Source organism: Erinaceus europaeus, chromosome 4, assembly GCF_950295315.1.
Source record: "Erinaceus europaeus chromosome 4, mEriEur2.1, whole genome shotgun sequence".
Taxonomy (NCBI): domain Eukaryota; kingdom Metazoa; phylum Chordata; class Mammalia; order Eulipotyphla; family Erinaceidae; genus Erinaceus; species Erinaceus europaeus.
Window position 1 is genome coordinate 36,460,468 of NC_080165.1, and position 21,456 is coordinate 36,481,923.

Genomic DNA, 21,456 nt, shown 5'->3' on the forward strand with positions numbered 1-21,456 from the left:
TTCGCAATTGTGCAGAGGTTACAGGTCGGTGTTTGTAGACGCCTCTGGCCAGATTCTAGATTAGGCATTAGAGAGTCCCCACCCCACTCCAGGACTGAGCCTTGCTACCCGATCGCCACCTTGTTTTTGTTCACCAAAAGTGCCCTTTACCTATTCAGTGATCTCTCCGAATACTTCTGGATCTCTTGGACACTAAAATGATGCTGCTGACCCCATTTTGTGTTTTCTAGGGCGGCCAACCTCAGCGTGTGTAATAAGAAGTAAGATTCTTTCCTAGACACCTGAACACCCATCTGGAAGAAGGCCGCTTGGGAATCCCTGGTGTTCAGGTTCCAGGGGAACGGGATGAGCTCCTGAGATGGAAGGTAGTGGGGACCACTGGTGGGGAGAGAGGGATGGTGGAGACCAAAAAGCAGTTATGACTGGGAGGGCAAATAATTGACAGAATTTTAGAATAGGAGTAAACCTTGTACTTCACAGTAAAGAAAAAAAAAAATATATATATATATAGGAAGAAATTTAGAAGACGTTAATTTTCCTTGGATTGGGGGGTTGGTGATGAAAAGGAACAAAGTTTCAAAATATGATCCTCACATGACTTTGATTTTTTTTAAATTGTAGAATGATAATCTTGCAGTCAGAAGTCATCTTGGTAATCAAGCTTTTAGGGCAAGAATCATTTTTCAAAATATCCCTGGCAAATGGTAGTCTGTTAAACCTATGTCTAAACATGGTCCAAATTCATGTTTTAAATTCTACATTTTGGGTGTAGACCATATCCTGTGCAGTCTTTCCTAGTTAAGTTAGTTGTATTAGACAGCAGTGCCTACCCCTTCAAATTCTGGATTGATTAGTTCCTACTCCTCCAGAAGTAAAAGACTTCTCTTTCACATTTCTGCTGTTAAGACAGGTGTTTTCAGGTGTAATAACTACTACTCACAAATTCTACTTTCTAAGCCAAGTAGCCACACTTCCTTTGATGGATTGATTCCTCCAAATATTCTGCTGCATGCCAGTATGCATCTTAAAATGCACTGCCCAAAGGGGTCAGAGAGATAATTCACCTGGCAGTGCATCTGCCTTGTCATGCCTAAAGCCCAGCATAGAGCCTCTGGCAGTGACACTAAGGCAAGAGGGAAGTGTCAGTGCTATGATGTCTCTCAATCTCTTTATTTCCCCCACCACCCCCAAGGTTATCACTAGGCCTTGGTGCCTGCACAATGAATCCACCACACCCAGCAGCCACTTGTCTCTTTCTTTCTCTGCCCCCCCCCCCCTAGTTGCTAGGACAGGGAGAAATTGAGAGTGGAGGGAGAGATAGAAAGTGGGAGACTTCCACTAGGGAAAGATAGAAACAGGCTGGAGGTATGGATCAACCTGCCAACACCCATGTCCAATGGAGAAGCAATTACAGAAGCCAGACCTTCCATCTTCTGTACCCCATAAAGAATTTTGGTCCACTTGTCTGGGTGATAGTGCAGTAGATAAAGCATTGGACTCTCAAGCATGAGGTCCCTTGTTCAATACCCAGCAGCACATGTACTAGAGTGATAACTAGTTATTTTTCTCTCTCCTATCTTTCTCATTAATAAGTAAATAAAAATTTTTAAAAAATATTTATTCATTTTCTCTTTTTGTTGCCCTTGTTGTTTTATTGTTGTACTTATTATTGTTGTTGTTATTGATGTCTTCGTTGTTGGATAGGACAGAGAGAAATGGAGAGAGGAGGGGGATACAGAGAATGGGAAAGATAGACACCTGCAAACCTGCTTCACCACCTGTGAAGCAGTTTCCCTGCAGGTGGGGAGCCGGGGGGTTGAACCGGGATCCTTATGCCGGTCCTTGTGCTTTGCGCCACCTGCACTTAACCACTGTGCTACTGCCCAACTCCCAGTAAATAAATTTTTTTTTTAATTTTTGGTCCATACTCCTAAAAGGATAAATGTTAGAAGATGACCAGAGGATTCTAAACTCTAGGATCGTAGAAAAAATGGGCACATATGTATAAATATAGATAGTTATAGAAATAGTCAACCCATATCTGTGATCTTGGTACATGTACTGCAGTTTCCAATGGAAGGAATGGGGACACAGAACTCTGGTGGTGGGAAAGGTGTGGAATTAATAACCCTGTTATTCTATAATTTTGTATATCACTATTAAAAGGGGGAGGGAAAGTACCTACAGTACTGTCTAAACTGCTTGTGAAGTGTGCCCCCCATCTACCCCACCTCCCCTACAGGCAAGGAGCAGGGTTTGAACCTGAGTCCTTGCACATGGTAACACATGTGCTTAACCAATTACATTGCTACCCATCACCTTGCTATTTCTAGTTGAAATAGCCTGGAGCAACCTGGTGTTCAACCTGAACCCCCATCTCCCAAAAACAAAACAATACTTAGACTGCCTGAAAAAATATAGTTTTTCAGCTGTGCTTTGAGAAATGCCTGAAAGTACAATATACTACTTTTTTTTTTTTTTCTGGCTTATGGTGCAGAGGATTGAACCTGGGACTTTTAAGCCTCAGGCATAAGAGTCTCTTTGCATAACCATTATGCTATCAACCCTTGCCCGTACTATTTTTTATTTAGATCGTGCTTCTAGCATGTTCTAGCATTAGATTAGATTTAACTTTTTAAAAAGTTAACGCTGGATAGAGGAGATAGCATAATGTATATGCAAAAGAGATTCCCATTGCCTGAGGCTCTAAAGTCCCAGGTTCAATCCTCTGTACCACCCACCATAAGCCCGAGCTGAGCAGAGTGCTGTTAAAAAAAATGTTTTTTTTCTGTGGTCAGGAGGTGGCGCAGTGGATAAGGCTTTAGGCTCTCAAGCATGAGGTCCTAAGTTCAACCCCTGGCAGCACATGTACCAGTGATGTCTGGTTCTTTCTCTCCTATCATTTCTCACAAATAAATAAAATCTTTAATTTTTTTTTAAATTTTTTTCTATTATATTATAAACTATACTTTTCTTTTTCTTGTCTTTTTTTTTTTTTTTTGCTTCCAGTCTTATTGCTGGGGCTCCTTGCCAGCACTAGGCACCCACTGCTTCTGGAGGCTATTATTCCCATTTTGTAGCCCTTATTATTGCCATTGTTATTGTTGTTGTTGTTGGATAGGACAGAGAGAAATCTAGAGAGGAGGGGAAGATAGAAAGTGGGAGAGAAAGATAGACACCTGCAGCAGACCTGCTTCACCCCTTGGAAAGTGACCCCCTGCAGGCGGGGAGCTGGGGGCTTGAACCGGGAGTCCTTGCACTTTGCGTCATGTGTGCCTAACCTGCTGCGCTACCACCCAGCCCCCAAACTATACTTTTCTTACATAAACTTCAGTGAAATAGGTTTAGACCCTTCTTACATAATAAAAAACTTTTTTTTTGGCCTTAGTAGTGGAATTTCACATTTATGATTGTTCAGTTTTTTGGCCAAGTGTTCTAGCTTGTTAAAATAATTAAACATTTCATTTAAGTTACTTGGTTTTAAATGTTATTTCCAACTTTTTATCATTAGCACATTTAATATGTATTCCTTTTATTTCTTTTTTAATTTTAATTTTATTTATTTTACTTTTTGTTGCCCTGTTTTTTTTTCCATTGTTGTTGTAGTTCTTATTGTTGTTATTGATGTCGTCATTGTTAGATAGGACGGAGAGGAATGGAAAGAGGAGGGCAAGACAGAGAAGGGGAGAGACAGATAATACCTGCAGACTTGCTTCACTCCCTGTGAAGCAGCTCCCCAGCAGGTAGGGAGCCAGGCGCTTGAACTGGGATCCTTACGCAGGTCCTTGCACTTCACACCATGTGCACTTAACCCTCTGTGCTACTGCCTGACTACCAATCTTTATTTTTATTAGTGATTTACAGAAATACGAAATAACGGGTTCAGTTTCGCACTGTTCCCACCACGAGAATTCTATGTCCCCATTCTCTCCAATAGGGACTGTGCTTAATCTCCCACAGTCATAGATATGACTACTCCTTCTATAACTGTCTGTATATTTCCCCATTTTTTCCCTATGGTCCTGCCTTCTCTTCTATTTTGAATCATAACTACACTTATTACTACTTTCAAATATCTTTCTTCCTCTTTTCTCTCTGGGTCCTGGTGGAATTGGGTTTCGGAGCCCTCTAGCCATCTTCCCCTAACATTTCTCCCCCTCTGGGAGTATGGACCAAAATTCTTTTCTGGGCTTCTGTAATTGTTTCTCTGATGGACAAAGGTGTTGTCAAATTGATCCATACCCCCAGCCTGATTCTGTCTTTCCCTAATGTAGATCATTTTTTAAACATTGTGCATTTTTATGCCATCTCCATTTAAAAAATGTTTCAGTGTATACAAGTATCAGTACATTAAAAACAAACATTTGGATTTAAGTTCATGTAAAAGCCCTAGTTTTAGAACCATTGATTCAGAAGATAACGGAGATTGGTGAGTTTTGGGGTCACTATGCACCTATTATTATCAGTAGACTATTTTTTTAAATATTTATTTATTCCCTTTTGTTGCCCTTGTTGTTTTATTGTTGTAGTTATTGTTGTTATTGATGCCGTTGTTGTTGGATTGGACAGAGAGAAATGGAGAGAGGAAGGGAAGACTGAGAGGGGGAGAGAAAGATAGACACCTGCAGACCTGCTTCACCGCTTGTGTAGTGACTCCCCTGCAGGTGGGGAGCCATGGTCTCCAACCAGGATCTTTACGCAGGTCCTTGTGCTTTATGCCACCTGCACTTAACCTCCTGTGCCACCGCCCGACTCCCCTTTTTTCTTGTTTTTCAAGTACTTTTATTTATTTATTATTGGATAGAGACAGAGAGACACCTGCAGCCCCGTTTTACCACCCATGAAGCTTCCCCCCTGCAGGTGGAGACCAGGGTCTTGAACCTGGCTCCATGTGCACTGTAATGCGTGTGTTCAACCAAATGCGTGACCACCTGCCCTCATTAACTTTTTCTTTCCCCCTTTTTTTTTTAAATATGATAAAGCATATCTTTATTACATTATCTTATTTTTTATTTTTCTAATCATTTTTTTGGGGGGAATAGTTTACAACACAGTCATTGACACAGGGCACAATTTCTTACCTTCCTGTGCAAGTTCTTTGAAAAAAAATTATTTTATCATATATGTATATTTTTCCTTTATTGGGGGATTAATGTTTTACAGTTACCAGTAAATAGAATAGTTTGTCCATGCATAATTTCCTTCTTTTTCTTTTTTTAAATTTTTTTCTACATTTATTTATTCCCTTTTGTTGCCCTTGTTTTTTTATTGTTGTAGTTATTATTGTTTTTATTGATGTTGTTGTTGTTGGATAGGACAAAGAAAAATCGAGAAAGGAGGGGAAGATAGAGAAGGGGAGAGAAAGATAGACTGACACCTGCAGACTTGCTTCACCACTTGTAAAGTGACTTCCCTGCAGGGACTCCAACCGGGATCCAACCTTGCGCTTTGTGCCACATGCACTTAACTTGTTGCGCTACTGCCCGACTCTCCAATTTCCTTCTTTTTCTTTTCCTCCTGTGGCTTCGCCACTTCAGGCTTATTACTATCTATCTATGTGTCTTGTCTGTTTTTTTTCTTCTCAGAAAGAGCCAGAATTGCAGGGCACAAGAAGAGAAAAAAACAAAATGAACAATAACAACAACTACAAAATACCACCAAAGTTTCCTCCGGTGTAGTGGGGACCAGATGCAGTTCAGTCGCATGCATGGCAAAGCAGCACACTATCCAAGTGAGCTGTGTTGCTGGCCCAATAGCAAAGTTTCAAAAAGTCTATGAAGATTTTTATAAAGTAATCTGGTTATTAGTTCACATTTTATTTATTTATTTTAAATGTTTATTTATTGGATAGAGACAGAAATCGAGATGGAAGAGGGATATAGGGAAGGAGAGAGGGGCAGAGGTAACTGTGGCACTGTTTCACTGCTCATAAAGCTTTAGCCCCTGCAGGTGGGGAGGGCTTAAACCTGGGTCCTTGCACATTGTTACATGTTTGCTGAATCATCTGCACCACTGTCCCCTTAATTCACATTTTGTATGCAATAGAGAAAGCAGCAGAAATACTTTGTTTTACTTAATATGGAGCATAGATTGAGTTATAGATCCACATGACTTATGTATTTGTGGACAAATCTGAATTTTTTTCCCTGATTTTAATTGGGTGATTAATGGTTTATTATAAATACAGTTGTTGGAACATGTGTAAAATCTTTCAGTTTTCTGCAAAACATTCTCCCCCAGCCTAGGTCTTCCTCTATCATCATGTACTATGATCTGAAAGCCTCCCCGCTCCCCCCACACCCAACAGTCCTTTAATTTGGTGTAATACACTAAACTCAGTCCAAGTTCTATTTTGTGTTTCCCCTTCTGTTTTTATTTCTCAACTTCTGTCTGTTAGTGAAATTACCCCATATTCATCCTTCTCTTTCTGGTGTATCTCACTTAACATAATTCTTTAAAATTCCATTTAAGAGAAGGTGAATTCATCATCCTTAATAGTTAAGTAGACAAATCTGTATTTTTTAAAATATTTTTTTATTTATTTAAAAAAAGAGACATTAACAAAACCATAGGATAAGAGGGGTACAACTCGACACAATTCCCACCTCCAGAACTCTGTATTCCATCCCCTCCCCTGATAGCCTTCCCATTCTCTATCTCTCTGGGAGTTTGGATCCAGGGTCATTGTGGGTTGCAGAAGGTAGAAGGTCTGGCTTCTGTAATTGCTTCCCCACTGAACATGGGCGTTGACTGGTCTATCCATATTCCCAGTCTGCCTCTCTCTTTCCCTAGTAGGGTGGGGCTCTGGGGAAGCGGAGCTCCAGGACACATTGGTGGGGTTGTCTGTCCAGGGAAGTCTGGTTGGCATCATGCTAGCATCTGGAACCTGGTGGCTGAAAAGAGAGTTAACATACAAAGCCAAACAAATTGCTGAACAAACAAATCTGAATCTTAAAGTAACACTGTACTGCCTGAGATTACGGATTACAGTCCTGAGATTCCAGTCAGCAGTTCTTTCCTTTTTGTTTTGCTGAGAAGTAAAGGAAATGACATAGCTCCTCTTATTTTCATATAGAAAGTGGAATTTGGAGTAGCTTAAAATAGCCATGTTGGACAGGAACCATTGTGACTTTTTCTTCCTTCCCTAGATATTCCTTCTCCTGAGCCTGCTCTCCAAGAAGAACATCCTCAGTTTCCATCAGCCAGTTTTCAGGTTAGTTGAGGTTTCTTGAAAGGCCTTTCAGTTCTTAGATTGGGATTGTATGCTTTTTTTTTTTTTTAATATTTATTTATTTATTCCCTTTTGTTGCCCTTGTTGTTTTATTGTTGTAGTTATTGTTGTTATTGATGCCATCGTTGTTGGATAGGACAGAGAGAAATGGAAAGAGGAGGGGAAGACAAAGAAGGGGAGGAAAAGATAGACACCTGAAGACCTGCTTCATCGCTTGTGAAATGACTCCCCTGTAGGTGGGGAGCCAGGGGCTTGAACTGGGATCCTTACACTGGTCCTTGTGCTTTGCGCCACTTGCGCTTAACCCCCTGCGCTACCACCTGACTCCCCTGTGTGTTATTTTGATATTTTTAGGTAGTATTTTTAAATTTACCATTAAAATTTTTCAGGGCCAGGTGGTGGTGCACCTGGTAGAGCACACATATTACAGTGCACAAGGACCCGGGTTCAAGCCCCCAGTCCCCACCTGCAGGGGGGATTGCTTTGGAAGTGGTGAAGTAGTGTTTTTGGTGTCTCTTTTTCTCTCCCTCTCAATTTCTGGCTATCTCTATCCAGTAAATAAAGATAATAAAAAAGATTTAAAAAATTTTTAAGTATTTTATTTTTGATAGAGACAGAAGTTGAGAGAGAAAGGGAAGATAGGGAGACAGAGAGAAAGACACTTACAGCACTGCTTTACCACTTGTGAAGCTTTCCCCTGCAGGTGGGGACCAGCGTCTTTAATTGGGACCCTCTGCATTGTAACATGCACTCTACCAGATACACCAACACTTGGCCCCTTGTGTATTTATTTATTTATTTATTTATTTATTTATTTATATTTATGGGGGGGTCAATGGTTTACAGTCCACAGTAAAATATAGTAGTTGGTACATGTGTAACATTTCTCAGTTTTCTTTCATTTTTTAAATTTATTGAGGGATTAATGTTTTACAGTCAACAGTAAATACAATAGTTTGTACATGCATAACATTTCTCATTTTCCCATGCAACAATACAACCCCCACTAGGTCCTCTGCCATCCTGTTCCAGGACCTGAACTCTCTGCCCCCCAGCCCCCAGTCTTCTACTTTGGTGCAATACACCAACTTTTTCTCAGTTTTTTACATAATGCTTTAACCCTCTACCTCCACCACCATGTTTCAGGATCAGAACACTCTCCCCTGCCCCAGAATCCTTTATGTTAGTGTATATTACACCAAATCCAGTCCAAGTTCTGCTTTGTGTTTTCCTTTCTGTTCTCATTTTTTCAACTTCTGAGTGGGATCATTCCTATATTCATCCTACTCTTTCTTTCTATCTCACTTAACATAATTATCTCTCTCTCTTTTTAAAAATAATCACTTTCCCCCTGCAGGTGGGGACAGGGGGCTTGAACCTGGGTCCTTGGGTATTATAACACGAGTGCTCATCCAGGTGTTCCACCACTTAGCCCCTTAACATAATTCTTTCAAGCTTCATCCAAGATAAAGTAAAAAGGTGAATTCACCATTTTTAATAGTTAAGTAGCATTCCACTGTGTATATATATCATAACTTACTCAGCCACTCATCTGTTGTACACCTAAGTTTCTTCCATGTTTTGGCTATTACAAATTGTGCTGCTATGAACATAGGTATGCACACATCTTTTTTGGATGGGTGTGTTTGGTTCTTTAAGATATATCCTTAGGAGAGGAATTGCAGGGTCATAGGGTAGGTCCATTTCTAGCTGTCTGAGAATTCTCTAGACCTTTCTCCACAGGGAGTAGACCAATTTACAATTCCACCAGCAGTGAAGAAGGGTTCTTTGTCCAGCATTTGTTGTTGCTGTCCTTTTTGATGTATGGCATTCTCACAGGGGTGAAATGTTACCTCGTTGTAGTCTTTATTTGCATTTCTCTGACAATGACTTGGAGTATTTTTTCATATGTCTGTTGGCCTTTTTGGATAGCTTCTTTGGTAAATATTCTGTTCAGATCATCTCTCCATTTTTGGATGGGATCATTTGTTTTTGTTGAGTTTGGTGAGCTCTTTATATATTTTGGTTATTAACCTCTTGTCTGATGTATGGGATGTATAGATCTCCCATTCTGTAAGGGGTCTTTTTGGATGGTGGTTTCTTATGCTGTGCAGAAACTTTTTCACTTGATGTAGTCCCATTGGTTTAATTTCATTTAAGTCTTCCTTGCAATTAGATTCATGTCACTGAAGATGCCTATAAAATTGAGATGGAAAAGAATGCTGCCAATATTTTCCTCTAAATATTTGAGTTTCTGGTCTAACATCCAAGTCCTTGATTCATTTGAAATTTACTTTTATTTATGTCTGGTGAAATGTAGTAGTTCAGTTTCATTCTTCTGCATGTTTCAACCAAATTTTTTCTAACACCATTTGTTGAAGACTCTGCTTTCCCCATTTAGTAGTCTGGGCACCTTTGTCGATGATTAGATATCCATAGGTATATATGGCTTTTTCTGGACTCTCGGTTCTATTCAAATGGTCAGTGTGTGTATTTTTGTTCCAGTACCAGGCAGTTTTGATTACAATGGCCATATAGTACAATTTGAGATCTGACAGTGTGATGCCTCCAGTTCTGTTTTAAGCCAAATAGATAAATATAAAATAGATAAAATTCCCTTTCCAGCTTCTAGATGCTGCCTCTATTCTCTGGCTATATCCCTTTCCTCAGTCTTCAAAGTTATCCATTTGCCATCTCCAGTTCTCTGACTTGTCTTCTTTCTTTATATATCCCACTCTGGTTCTGACCTCCTTACCTCTCTCTTAGAAGGACTCTGTAATTACATTGGGCTCATGCAGAGAATCCACGTTAATTTCTCCATTCCAGTTATTTAGCTTGATCATAACTGCAGACTCTTGCCATATTAGGTAGCAAGCTCACAGATTTCAAGAATTAGGATATAGACAGTTTTAGCTAGACCATTCTGTACACCACAACTGTCAGGTCAAGTTGATTGATAGAGTTGTTCAAGTATTTTATATTCTGGGTACCAGACAGAGATGGTACAATGGATAAAGCCATAGACTCTCAAACATGAGATCCCAAGTTCAACACCCCCCCTCCTGGCTTTCATCCCATGTGTTAGAGTGATGCTCTGGTTTTCTCTCTGCCTCCCTCTTGTTGTTGTTGTTATTTATTTATTAATTTATTTTTTACTGGAGCACTGCTCAGCTCTGGCTTACATGGTGGTTCTGGGGATTGAACCTGAGACTTGGAGCCTCAGGCATGAAAATATTTTAGCATAACCACTCTGCTGTCTCCCCAGCCCAATAAATCTTTAAAGAAAAGTTAAAAATTTTTTTTTTTGCTTTTTTACCCCCCTTTTGTTGCCCTTGTTGTTTTATTGTTGTAGTTATTATTGTTGTTGTTATTGATGTCATCATTGTTGAATAGGACAGAGAGAAATGGAGAGAGGAGGGGAAAACAGAGATAGGGAGAGAGATAGACACCTGCAGACCTGCTTCACCTCTTGTGAAGTGACTCCCCTGCAGGTGAGGAGCCGAGCACTGGAACCAGGATCCTTGTGCCAGTCTTTGTGCCATGTGCACTTAATCCGCTGCACTACTGCCTGACCTCCTGGATTTGTCTATTTCTTCTTGAAGTTCTTTTTTTTTTTAATTTCTTTATTGGGGGATGTTTCACAGTCAGTAGTAAATAAAATAGTTTGTACATGCGTAACATTTCTCAGTTTTCCACATAGCAATACAATCCCCACTAGGTCCTCTTGTCATCCTTTTTGGACCCCCCCCCCCCCCAGAATCTTTTACTTTGGTGCAATACATCAACTCCAGTTCAGGTTCTATTTGTGTTTTCTCTTCTGATCTTGTTTTTCAACTTCTGCCTGTGAATGAGAGCATCCCATATTCATCTTTCTATTTCTTATTTATTTCACTTAACATAATTTCTTCAAGCTTCATCCAAGCTGGGCAGAAAATGGTGAAATCACCATTTTTAATAGCTGAGTTGTAGTCCACTGTGTATATATACCACAACTTGCTCAGTCACTCATCTGTTATTGAACACCTGGGTTGCTTCCAGGTTTTGGCTATTACAAATTGAGCTGCTATGAACATAGTTATGTGTACACAAATCTTTTTGGATGGGTGTATTGGGTTCCTTAGGGTATATCCCCAAGAGAGGAATTGCAGGATCATAGGGGTAGGTCCATTTCTAGCCTTCTGAGAGTTCTCCAGGCTGTTTTCCACAGAGGTTGGACCAGTTTACAGTCCCACCAGCAGTGTAGTGTTGTTTTCTTTTGATAGGACAGAGAGAAATTGAAAAGGAAAAGGGAGATAGAAAGACACCTACCCAGGAGGGCTGGGCGGTGGCGCAGTGGGTTAAGAGCATATGACACAAAGCTCAAGAACTGGTGTAAGGATCCCTGTTCAAGACCCCTGGAGGCAAGAAAAAAAGCATAAAAAAAGACAACCTGCCAGTTGGGAATGGGGGCTTGAACCTGGGTCTTTGCACATAACAATGTGTACAGTTAACTAGGTACAAAACTTCCTAGCCCCCCCACAGGTTTTAAGGTTATTACTACCATATATCTTATTTTACTTTATTATCCAGAGAACAGCACAGCTATGACTGTTTGGCATACTACGACTGTACTACCATCCTGAACCTCATATTTCACTTCTATACATTATAAGCCTGTTAATTTATTTTTCGTTAAACACAGTTATCTTTTAACGAAATTTCAGCAATAAGGAAACATATCTTCATTCTTTATGCAGTTCATAAATCTGTAATTAGGGGTGACTTTACACCTCAGGGTACATTTGGAATCTTTTCAGATTGGGGTGGTGGGATGTGGTTATGTAAAAAGATTTTCATACCTGAAGCATAGAAATTCCTAGGTTCACGACCAGTCAACGCCCATGTTCAGCGAGGAAGCAATTACAGAAGCCAGACCTTCTACCTTCTGCAACCCTCAATGACCCTGGGTCCATGCTCCCAGAGGGATAGAGAATGGGAAAGCTATCGGGGGAGGGGGTGGGATATGGAGATTGGGCGGTGGGAATTGTGTGGAGTTGTACCCCTCCTACCCTATGGTTTTGTTAATTAATCCTTTCTTAAATAAAAAAAATAAAAAGAAAAAAAATAAAAAAAAAAAAAGAAATTCCTAGGTTCAGTCCCTAGTACCAGTACCACCATAAGACAGATTAGCAGTTCTCTTGGGGGAGTTAAGGGGGAGTAATATATGATTTGATAATGAATATTATTGACACCCAGTAAGTTGATTCCAGTGCTGTAGTCTATGATACACAGGACAGGCAAACCTCCTACAATTATTCAAAAGAACTGTCTGATCTATAATACCAGTAGTGCTAAAGCTGAGAAACTGGTGTAGACCCTTCTTTCTATCTGGGATATTTTTCTTCTGAGTGAAGGATTTACTTAAATCTCCTTGTAGTGCAGTTTTCTGGTGATAAGTTATTTTTAGTTTCTGTGCCTGAAAAAAGTCTTTACCTTTTTCAATCCCCCCCTTTTTTAAAGTTTATCTATTTGATAAAACAGAGAGGAGAAAGAGAGACAGAGAGGAAGAAAGAGATACCTGCAGCACTGCTTCAGAAGAAAAGTGCACACATCTTAGTTTTCTGCTTACTGCCTGATGAATTGTGGAGTTTCCCAGTTTGAATCATGGAAGCCACCTTATTTCCAGTCCTTTCTCAGCACTAGGACCTTTCCTTGACTATTTATTTAGTTATTTGTTTACTTGTTGTTTTTTTTTTTTACCAGAATACTCTCCCTTTCTGTTTAATGGTGGTGCTAGGGATTGAATTTGAGACCTTTAATGCCTCAGGCATGAAAAGCTTTTTGCATAGACGCCATCTCCCCAGGCCTTGACTTTTTTTGAGTGATTTATTTTCTTTCCTTCATTTTCTTGTAATTAATAGTAGGCTAAAAGATTGTAGGATTAGGAGGAGTCAGGTGGTAGCGTAGCGGGTTAAGCGCAGGTGGCGCAAAGTGCAAGGACCAGCGTAAAAATCCTGGTTTGAGCCCCCGGCTCCCCGCCTGCAGGGGAGTCGCTTGTGAAACAGGTCTGCAGGTATCTTTCTCTACCCCTCTCTGTCTTCCCCTCTCTCCATTTCTCTCTGTCCTATACGACGAGGACAACAATAAAAACAAGGGTGGGAGTCGGGCGGTGGCGCAGCAGGTTAATCACGCGGGGCGCAAAGCGCAAGGACCAGCGTTAGGATCTCAGTTGGAGCCCCCGGCTCCTCACCTGCAGGAGAGTCACTTCACAGGCCGTGAAGCAGGTCTGCAGGTGTCTGTCTTTCTCTCCCCCTCTCTATCTTCCCCTCCTCCCTCTATTTCTCTCTGTCCTATCCAACAATGACGACATCAGTAACAACAACAATAAGAACTACGAAAATAAGACAACAAGGGCAACAAAAGGGAATAAATAAATTTTTAAAAGGGAGGGGCAACAAAAAAAAGGAATTAAATAAACAAATATTTTAAAAACCTTAAAAAAAAATATTGTAGGATTATAGTTTGTAGCTCTACACCATATCCACCATCAAAATTCTGTATCCCCACTCTCCCACTATCTAAAGATAACCACTACAGACTTCTTACAAGTCTTAGAACAGTTTGCTTGCTTCTATTTGAGTGATTTTTCTATGCTTTGTTAGTTTCTTTACACTGACTGGGCTAATTGGGACTTTTCTAGGTAATCAAGTGGGAACCTCTGTATTTCTTGTGTCTTTCCTTTTGTGTGTATTTGTAGGTTTTTTCCCCCTTTACAGTTTATCCTACAAATTCTGGTTACCCTGATTTTCCCAGACTCTTAGCATTATCTCTTTGGTTTGGGGAGTCTGCTGGTTTGAACTCTAGTACTGCATGGAAGAACCATGAATAGCACTGGAGGAATTCCACAGGGGTACTGAGGTGCCGACTCTCCTTCTCCTACTCTTTTTCTCTTCTCTAAATAGAAAAAAATGACCTGCAGCTGGCTCTGGGAGGCTGCTTAGTATTACTGATATGCACATGCTCAAAGCTTTGAGTTCATTGTTCGGGTGCCACATTAAGCATTTTATTTATTTATACTCACTATAGCTACTAAGTATTGATGATGTTATGTAATTTGGAACATAGAGACTATGATAATAAAAATAATGGTTAACAGTGAACTTTTGTTACATGCCAACCCTAAACTAAATGCATCATATTGGACACTTCTTACTTTTTTTCAAATAGCTCATAGTTTCCCTTTCTTCTGTCTGCATTGCTAACTTCAGTCCTTTTTCTGGTAAATGCTGTATTGACTAAATAGAAACATGTTTGGTGTTTTAGGAATCAGTGACCTTCAAGGATGTGGTAGTGGACTTTACTCAGGAAGAATGGAGACAATTGGATCCTATGCAGAGAGATTTGTTCAGGGATGTAACACTGGAAAATTATACTCACTTGGTCTCTATAGGTAAGAATGATTTCTCTGAATCAATACTTAGTGTTGTGGAAGAAAGTGAATTTGGTCTTTAAATTAAGGACCAAATATTCTCCCCCACCCCATATATATTTTTTCCTTTTAAAATTATCTTTATTTAACAGATAAAGACAGCCAGAAATTGGGGCCAGGTGGTGGTGCACGTGGTGGGGTGCACATAAAGATAACTTAAAAACTTTTAAAGGGGGCCAGGGTTAGATAGCATAATAGTTATGCAAAGAGACCCTTATCCCTCATAAAGAGAATCTCATGCCTAAGGCTCCATAGTCCCAGGTTCAATCCCCCACAGCACTATAAGCCAGAGCACTAGTGCTCTGGTAAAAAGAAGAGAGAGAAAAAAATCAAGAGGGTAGAGAGAGAGACAGAGAGACACCTACAGCACTGCTTCACCACAACTTGCAAATTGTAACATCTGCACTCAACCAGGGGTGCTACTACCTAGCCCCAGACCAAATATTCTTAATACTTAAAAGGTCTGAAAACTTTTCTCTGAGCAAGTAGTACAAACTAATATTTTCCTGATCTCAGATTTCATTATATGTGTGGGATTTTTAATATTGAAGCTTGATAAGCATTCATTACCATAAGCTCTGTTCAACATTTTCCTTTCTTTAAAGCCAAAGTGATGAGATTGAATTCCTATATGACACTTTACTCTGACTTTTTCTCTTACCTTTCCCCTCTTCCCTGGGCAGGACTCCAAGTTTCCAAACCTGATGTGATTTCTCAGTTAGAGCAAGGAACTGAACCATGGACTGCAGAGTCAGAAATTCCAGTACTAACTGTTGGGGGTAAGTATACGTAACCAATAGCTGAATGTTATTAATTCTAAGCACCACCCCAAAAAGAGGATTTTATATTTGAAATATAGTTGTGCTTTGTGCCCAATTGCACAGTCAATGCTTATCATTTGAAAAGCCACTTAATTTAAGAGACAAGTGTTGGTGCAAAGAAAATGAGTTTATTTTCAGGCTCTGGAGAACTTAGAAGACAGTAGACTCGGGAGCTGGGGAAACAGCAGAATGGTTATGCAAAACTTTCATATCTGAGACTCCAAAGTTCCAGGTTCAATTCCCAGTAGCCTGAAGTGAGCAGTGCTCTGGTTGCTCTCTTTGTGTTATCTTTCTCTCTATGTCTCTTTGTCATTAAAAATAAATAAATACATAAATATTGATTAATAAAAAATATATAGGCTGGGTGGTGATATACTTAACCCCAGTTAAGTGCATATATCACCATGCACAAGGACCTGAATTAGACCCTTGCTCCAAACCTGCAGGGGAGAAGCTTCACAAGCAGTGAAGCAGATCTGCAAGTGTTTCTCCTTCTCTCTCCTTTTCTTTCTTTCTTTCTTCTTTTCTTCCTTCCTTCCTTTCTTTTTTCTTTTAAGATTTTATTATTTATTAATGCAAAAGATAGGTGAGAGAGAGGAAGAACCAGACATCACTATCGTACATGTACTGTTGGGGATTGAATTCAAGACGTCATGCTTGAAAGTCATGCTTTATCCACTGCATCACCTGCCAGACCGCCTCTCTCCTTTTCTGCCTTTCCTCCCCTCTCTTATATGTTTTAAAAGACATGTTATCCTCAGTCCAGGGTCAGGAGCATACATAGTGCAGAAATTAAAGTAATTCAGTGCTTTCTAGCTGGCTTCAGTGACTTTTTTATATAAGGTTTAATTATTACAAGTGAGAATTTCACATAACACTAAGAAAAGGGATGGGGTAGGAGTTGGGCAGTAGCACAGAGGGATAAACGCAGGTGGCACAAAGCGCAAGGACCAGTAAGTGTAAGGATCCTGGTTCAAGCCCCCGGCTCCCCACCTTCAGGGGAGTCACTTCACAGGCAGTGAAGCAGGTCTCCAGGTGTCTGTCTTTCCCTCCTCTCTCCATTTCTCTCTGTCCTATCCAACGACGATATCACCAAAGGGCAACAAAAGGGAATAAATAAATAAATATTTTTTGAAAGGGGGGATAGGAGGAGAGAGAGCTAGAAGATAGAGGAACCCTACTCGACAAGTGCAGTGCTGAGAATTATGCTAGGAACCTCAGACATGCTAGTCTGATGCTCCATCAGTTGAGGTGTTTCCCTAGCCACTGGCTTCAGCAATTTTTACCAATCTTCAGAACCAGGTCAGGGAAGTATGTTCCCTTCCTATCATTAGTGGACTTTGTTAACCACCCTTTCTAGAAAGACCTTCCAAATATCTCTGGTACAGTTCATTGTTACCCATCTGTTTGTTCTTCCTCATCCATCCATAACTGGCTCCTAGCTACTTAGCATAATATATATGAGAACATTCTTCATCACTAAACATCATATTAAGTAAAGGCCAATGAGGATGATAGATGGTAGGAGAACAAGAATGGGCTTGTTTTCTCAATTTTAATGAGTATTTATTTATAATTCCTTCTCCTTAAAGTATCTTTTATTGAGAAATGAATCACTATGGGCAGGGGTAGATAGCATAATGGTTATGCAAAGAGACTCTCATGCCTGAAGCTGTTAAGTCCCAGGTTCAGTCCCCTGCTCCACCATAACCCAGAGCTGAGCAGTGCTCTGGTTAAAAAAAAAAAGGGAGAAATGAGGAGTCGTTATCATTTCCCTTGTTTCTTCCAACTTTCTCTCTAAACAGTAGAGCTGTTTGGATCCTAGAGTGCCCCAATTGCTCTATTTTTCGTTTCTTTAGTTTTTTTAAATGATTTCTTTTATTTATTTTATTAAATATTTTATTATTTATTGGATAGAGTCAGAGAGAAATTGAGAGGAAGAGTGGAATAGAGCAGGAGAACGAGAGACAGTTGTAGTACTGCTTGACTCATGAAGCATCCCGCCTGCAGTGGGGGTTTGGGAGCTTGATCCCAAGCCCTTAAGCATGGCAACTTGTGTACTCAACTGGGTGTGCCACAGCCTAATGCCATTTCATTAGTAATTCAAACAGTGTTTGCTTGTTTATTGATTGTTTGGTTGGTTTTCTCTCTCTATTGAGAGAATACTAGCATTTCTTTTCCTTCCAGATTGGGAGACAAGACCAGAAAATAGCATTCCAGACTCAGAACTAGAAATTCCTGGAAAGGAGCCATCTCAAGAGGCAGTTATAGAAAAACACAAATGGGATGATCTTTGGAGTTCTAACTTCATAGAAACGTGGGCATCTGAAGGCATAGAAAGGCATCACACAAAGCAACAGGCACAACCAAGGGAAATAAAAATAACTGAAAAGACAATACTGACTTGTGAGAAAGGCCCTATAAATGATGATTTTGAAAAAAGCATTAGTGTGAGTCCAAACCTTGTAGCACAAGAAGAGATATCTCCAGAAAAAATCTCTAATAAAATAACTGTCAAAAAGAGTTTAAATCCACCTAAAAAAGAGAAATCTTGTAAGTGCAATGAATGTGGGAAAGCTTTTAGTTACTGTTCAGCTCTTATTCGTCATCAGAGAACACACACTGGAGAAAAGCCCTATAAATGTAATGAATGTGAAAAAGCCTTCAGCCGGAGTGAAAACCTTATAAACCATCAAAGAATTCATACTGGAGATAAACCATATAAATGTGATCAGTGTGGAAAAGGCTTCATTGAAAGTCCATCTCTTATTCAGCATCAAAGAATTCACACTGGAGAAAAACCCTATAAGTGTGATGAGTGTGGAAAAGCCTTTAGTCAAAGAACCCATCTTGTTCAGCATCACAGAATTCATACTGGTGAGAAACCATATGCTTGTAATGTGTGTGGAAAAGCCTTTAGCCAGAGAGGACACTTTATGGAACATCAGAAAATACATACAGGAGAAAAACCGTTTAAATGTGATGAATGTGATAAAACCTTCACCAGGAGCACACATCTTACTCAACATCAAAAAATTCATACTGGAGAGAAAACCTATAAGTGTAATGAATGTGGGAAGGCCTTCAATGGGCCCTCAACATTTATTCGTCATCATATGATTCATACTGGTGAAAAACCATATGAGTGTAACGAATGTGGTAAAGCCTTCAGTCAACACTCAAACCTCACTCAACATCAGAAAACACATAGTGGGGAAAAACCATATGATTGTGCTGAATGTGGAAAATGCTTTAGTTACTGGTCATCCCTTGCTCAACATCTGAAAATTCATACTGGCGAAAAACCTTACAAATGCAATGAATGTGGAAAGGCTTTCAGTTACTGCTCATCCCTTACCCAGCATCGTAGAATTCATACCAGAGAAAAACCCTTTCAATGCAATGAATGTGGAAAGGCTTTCAGTTATCTTTCAAACCTAAATCAACATCAGAAAACTCATACCCAAGAGAAAGCCTATGAATGTAAGGAATGTGGAAAAGCTTTTATCAGGAGTTCATCTCTTGCTAAGCATGAAAGAATCCATACTGGTGAGAAACCCTATCAGTGTCATGAGTGTGGGAAAGCCTTCAGTTATGGCTCATCACTTATTCAGCACAGAAAAATACACACTGGAGAAAGACCTTACAAGTGTAATGAATGTGGGAGAGCCTTCAACCAGAACATACACCTTACCCAACACAAGAGAATTCACACAGGAGCAAAGCCTTATGAGTGTACTGAATGTGGGAAGGCCTTTAGGCACTGCTCATCTCTCACACAACATCAAAAAACTCATACAGAGGAAAAACCCTTCCAGTGTAATAAATGTGAAAAGACTTTTAGTCAGAGCTCCCATCTGACTCAGCACCAACGGATTCACACTGGAGAGAAGCCTTATAAGTGTGATGAATGTGACAAAGCCTTTAGCCGAAGCACTCATCTAACTGAACATCAGAACACTCATACTGGAGAGAAGCCTTTTAATTGTAGTGAATGTAGGAAGACATTCAGCCAGAGCAATTACCTTATTCAGCATCAAAGAATTCATTCGGGAGAAAAGCCTTTTGGATGTAATAACTGTGGGAAATCCTTCAGATACCGTTCTGCTCTTAGTAAACATCAGAGACTGCATACTGGCATTTAACTATTCTAAGAACATTATAAGGATGAGAGATGTAGTTACTCCAGCTTGCCCTTTTGTTAAGTGCTGATGAATCATGTAGGATTGTGAAACCGCTTAAAATATTTTACTTTCCACTTTCATACTATGGAATGAAAAATAGATCTGTTGAAATAATCCAATGATATCATTAAGCAGTTTTGTGGGATTGAAAAAATTCAACACTAACACTTCAGTTTCTTCTGTGAAATGACAGATTTAGTGTTATTTAAAGGTTACTTGGAGTTTTATATAATCACAATATATTCTTGAGTTAGGATTGCTATACAGTGGCATTTTTCTGTGTTACATTTAGAGTGTATATATTTATGCATGCTTCACCAATAGAAAACATTTTGAGCTTCATTATATTGGGGGATTTATTATTCTCTTGCTTTAAATGCATTGTAATTAACTGGTGCCTAATAAAAAGAGTAAACCCTCAAATTAGTATGTTTGTATGGTTGTTTTTTAATCAGAGTATTGTTAAGCTCTGACTTATGGTAGTTCCAGGCACTTTTTTTTTTAATATGTGTACTTTATTTTTATTTTATATATTTATTTTAGATTGAGACAGAAATTAAGAGGGATAGAGAAGGAGAGATAAGGACTTCTGTAGCACTGTTTCACCACTTGTGAAGCTTTCCCCTTCAGCCACCTGGTTTTGAACCAGGGTCCTTGTACATTGTAACATGTGTTCTGCTATATGCGCTATCCCTTAGTCCCCTCCCCCCTTAAGATTGATTAATTTGTGAGTGAATGAGACAAAGAATCAAAAGATTACTTTAGCAAATATAATGCCAGGTATCAAACCCTAGACTTCAGTGCTTGAGAATCCAATGCCTTATCCACTATACCATTTCTGGGTATTGAACCTTGGACTCAGGCATGAAAATCTGATTGATGAACTGTTGTGCTTTCCAACCTCAGCAAATATCTTAACACAGTACATATGTTAAGTTACACTACTTTCTAGTATGTTTTAACATTCTAGGTGTTAACCACAACTTACTAGAATCCTCTTCTGTAGGTTGAACCAGTGTTATTTATACCTAACACCTAAGGTCATACCTTAAATTTTTATGCATACTGAAATTACATCAGTAACTTTAAAAAAATCCATTTGCTAAAATCATATTCCCTTCACAGGTGGTGAAACAGGTCTGCAGGTGTCTATCTTTGTCTCCCCCTCTGTCTTCCCCTCCTCTCTCAATTTCTCTGTCCTATCCAACAACAACAATAACTACAACAATAAAACAAGGGAAACAAAAGGGAATAAATAAAGTCAAATGCCCATTTAAAAAAAATCATATTCCCATATGTATTATAATTTTTATTGTGACTACAGAGGAGATAATAGGAGAGAGAAAGACAACTGAAGCTCTGTTTCACCACTTCTGAAACTTCCACTCCTACAGGTGGGGTCTAGGGGCTTGAACCTGGCTCCTTGCACATTGTACTGTGTGTGCTCAATCAAGTGTACCACCACCAGCCCTTAGGCATAAAAGTAGTTTATAGAACCATTATGCTCCTTTCCAACCCTAGGAGACCATTTTTGTTGTTGTTGTAATTGAAGCTTTTATAAAGAAATGTCATCTTGGCACTTCCACAATTCTTAGGGCTTCCATTATATGCTTAATCCCACTACAGAGAAGTCTAAACTGCTTGAGAAAAGTGGATCTCGGGGGATGGGTGGTGGTACACCTACTTAAGTGCACATGTTATAATGTACTAGGACCTTGGTTCAAGCCCCCAACCCCTATCTGCAGGGGAAAA

The 21,456-nt window shown here is 39.6% G+C and overlaps 1 protein-coding gene across 5 annotated transcripts in view; it reads left to right on the plus strand.

The window, feature by feature from the left end:
• Positions 1–20,130, plus strand: part of ZNF184 (zinc finger protein 184) — a 20,579-nt gene extending 449 nt beyond the window's left edge. For 2 of the 5 annotated variants that reach the window (XM_060189217.1, XM_060189215.1), the window contains exons 2-7: positions 1–24; positions 231–365; positions 7,149–7,213; positions 14,534–14,660; positions 15,383–15,478; positions 17,708–20,130. The exon at positions 1–24 is cut by the window's left edge and continues 86 nt beyond it. In XM_060189217.1, coding sequence (XP_060045200.1) covers positions 359–365; positions 7,149–7,213; positions 14,534–14,660; positions 15,383–15,478; positions 17,708–19,665 — 2,253 coding nt within the window. In that variant the 5' untranslated portion in view covers positions 1–24; positions 231–358 and the 3' untranslated portion in view covers positions 19,666–20,130. The remainder of the gene's footprint in view (positions 25–230; positions 366–7,148; positions 7,214–14,533; positions 14,661–15,382; positions 15,479–17,707) is intronic. The other 3 variants (XM_060189218.1, XM_060189216.1, XM_060189219.1) reach the window with 2 other exon arrangements.
• Positions 20,131–21,456: the final 1,326 nt, after the last annotated feature.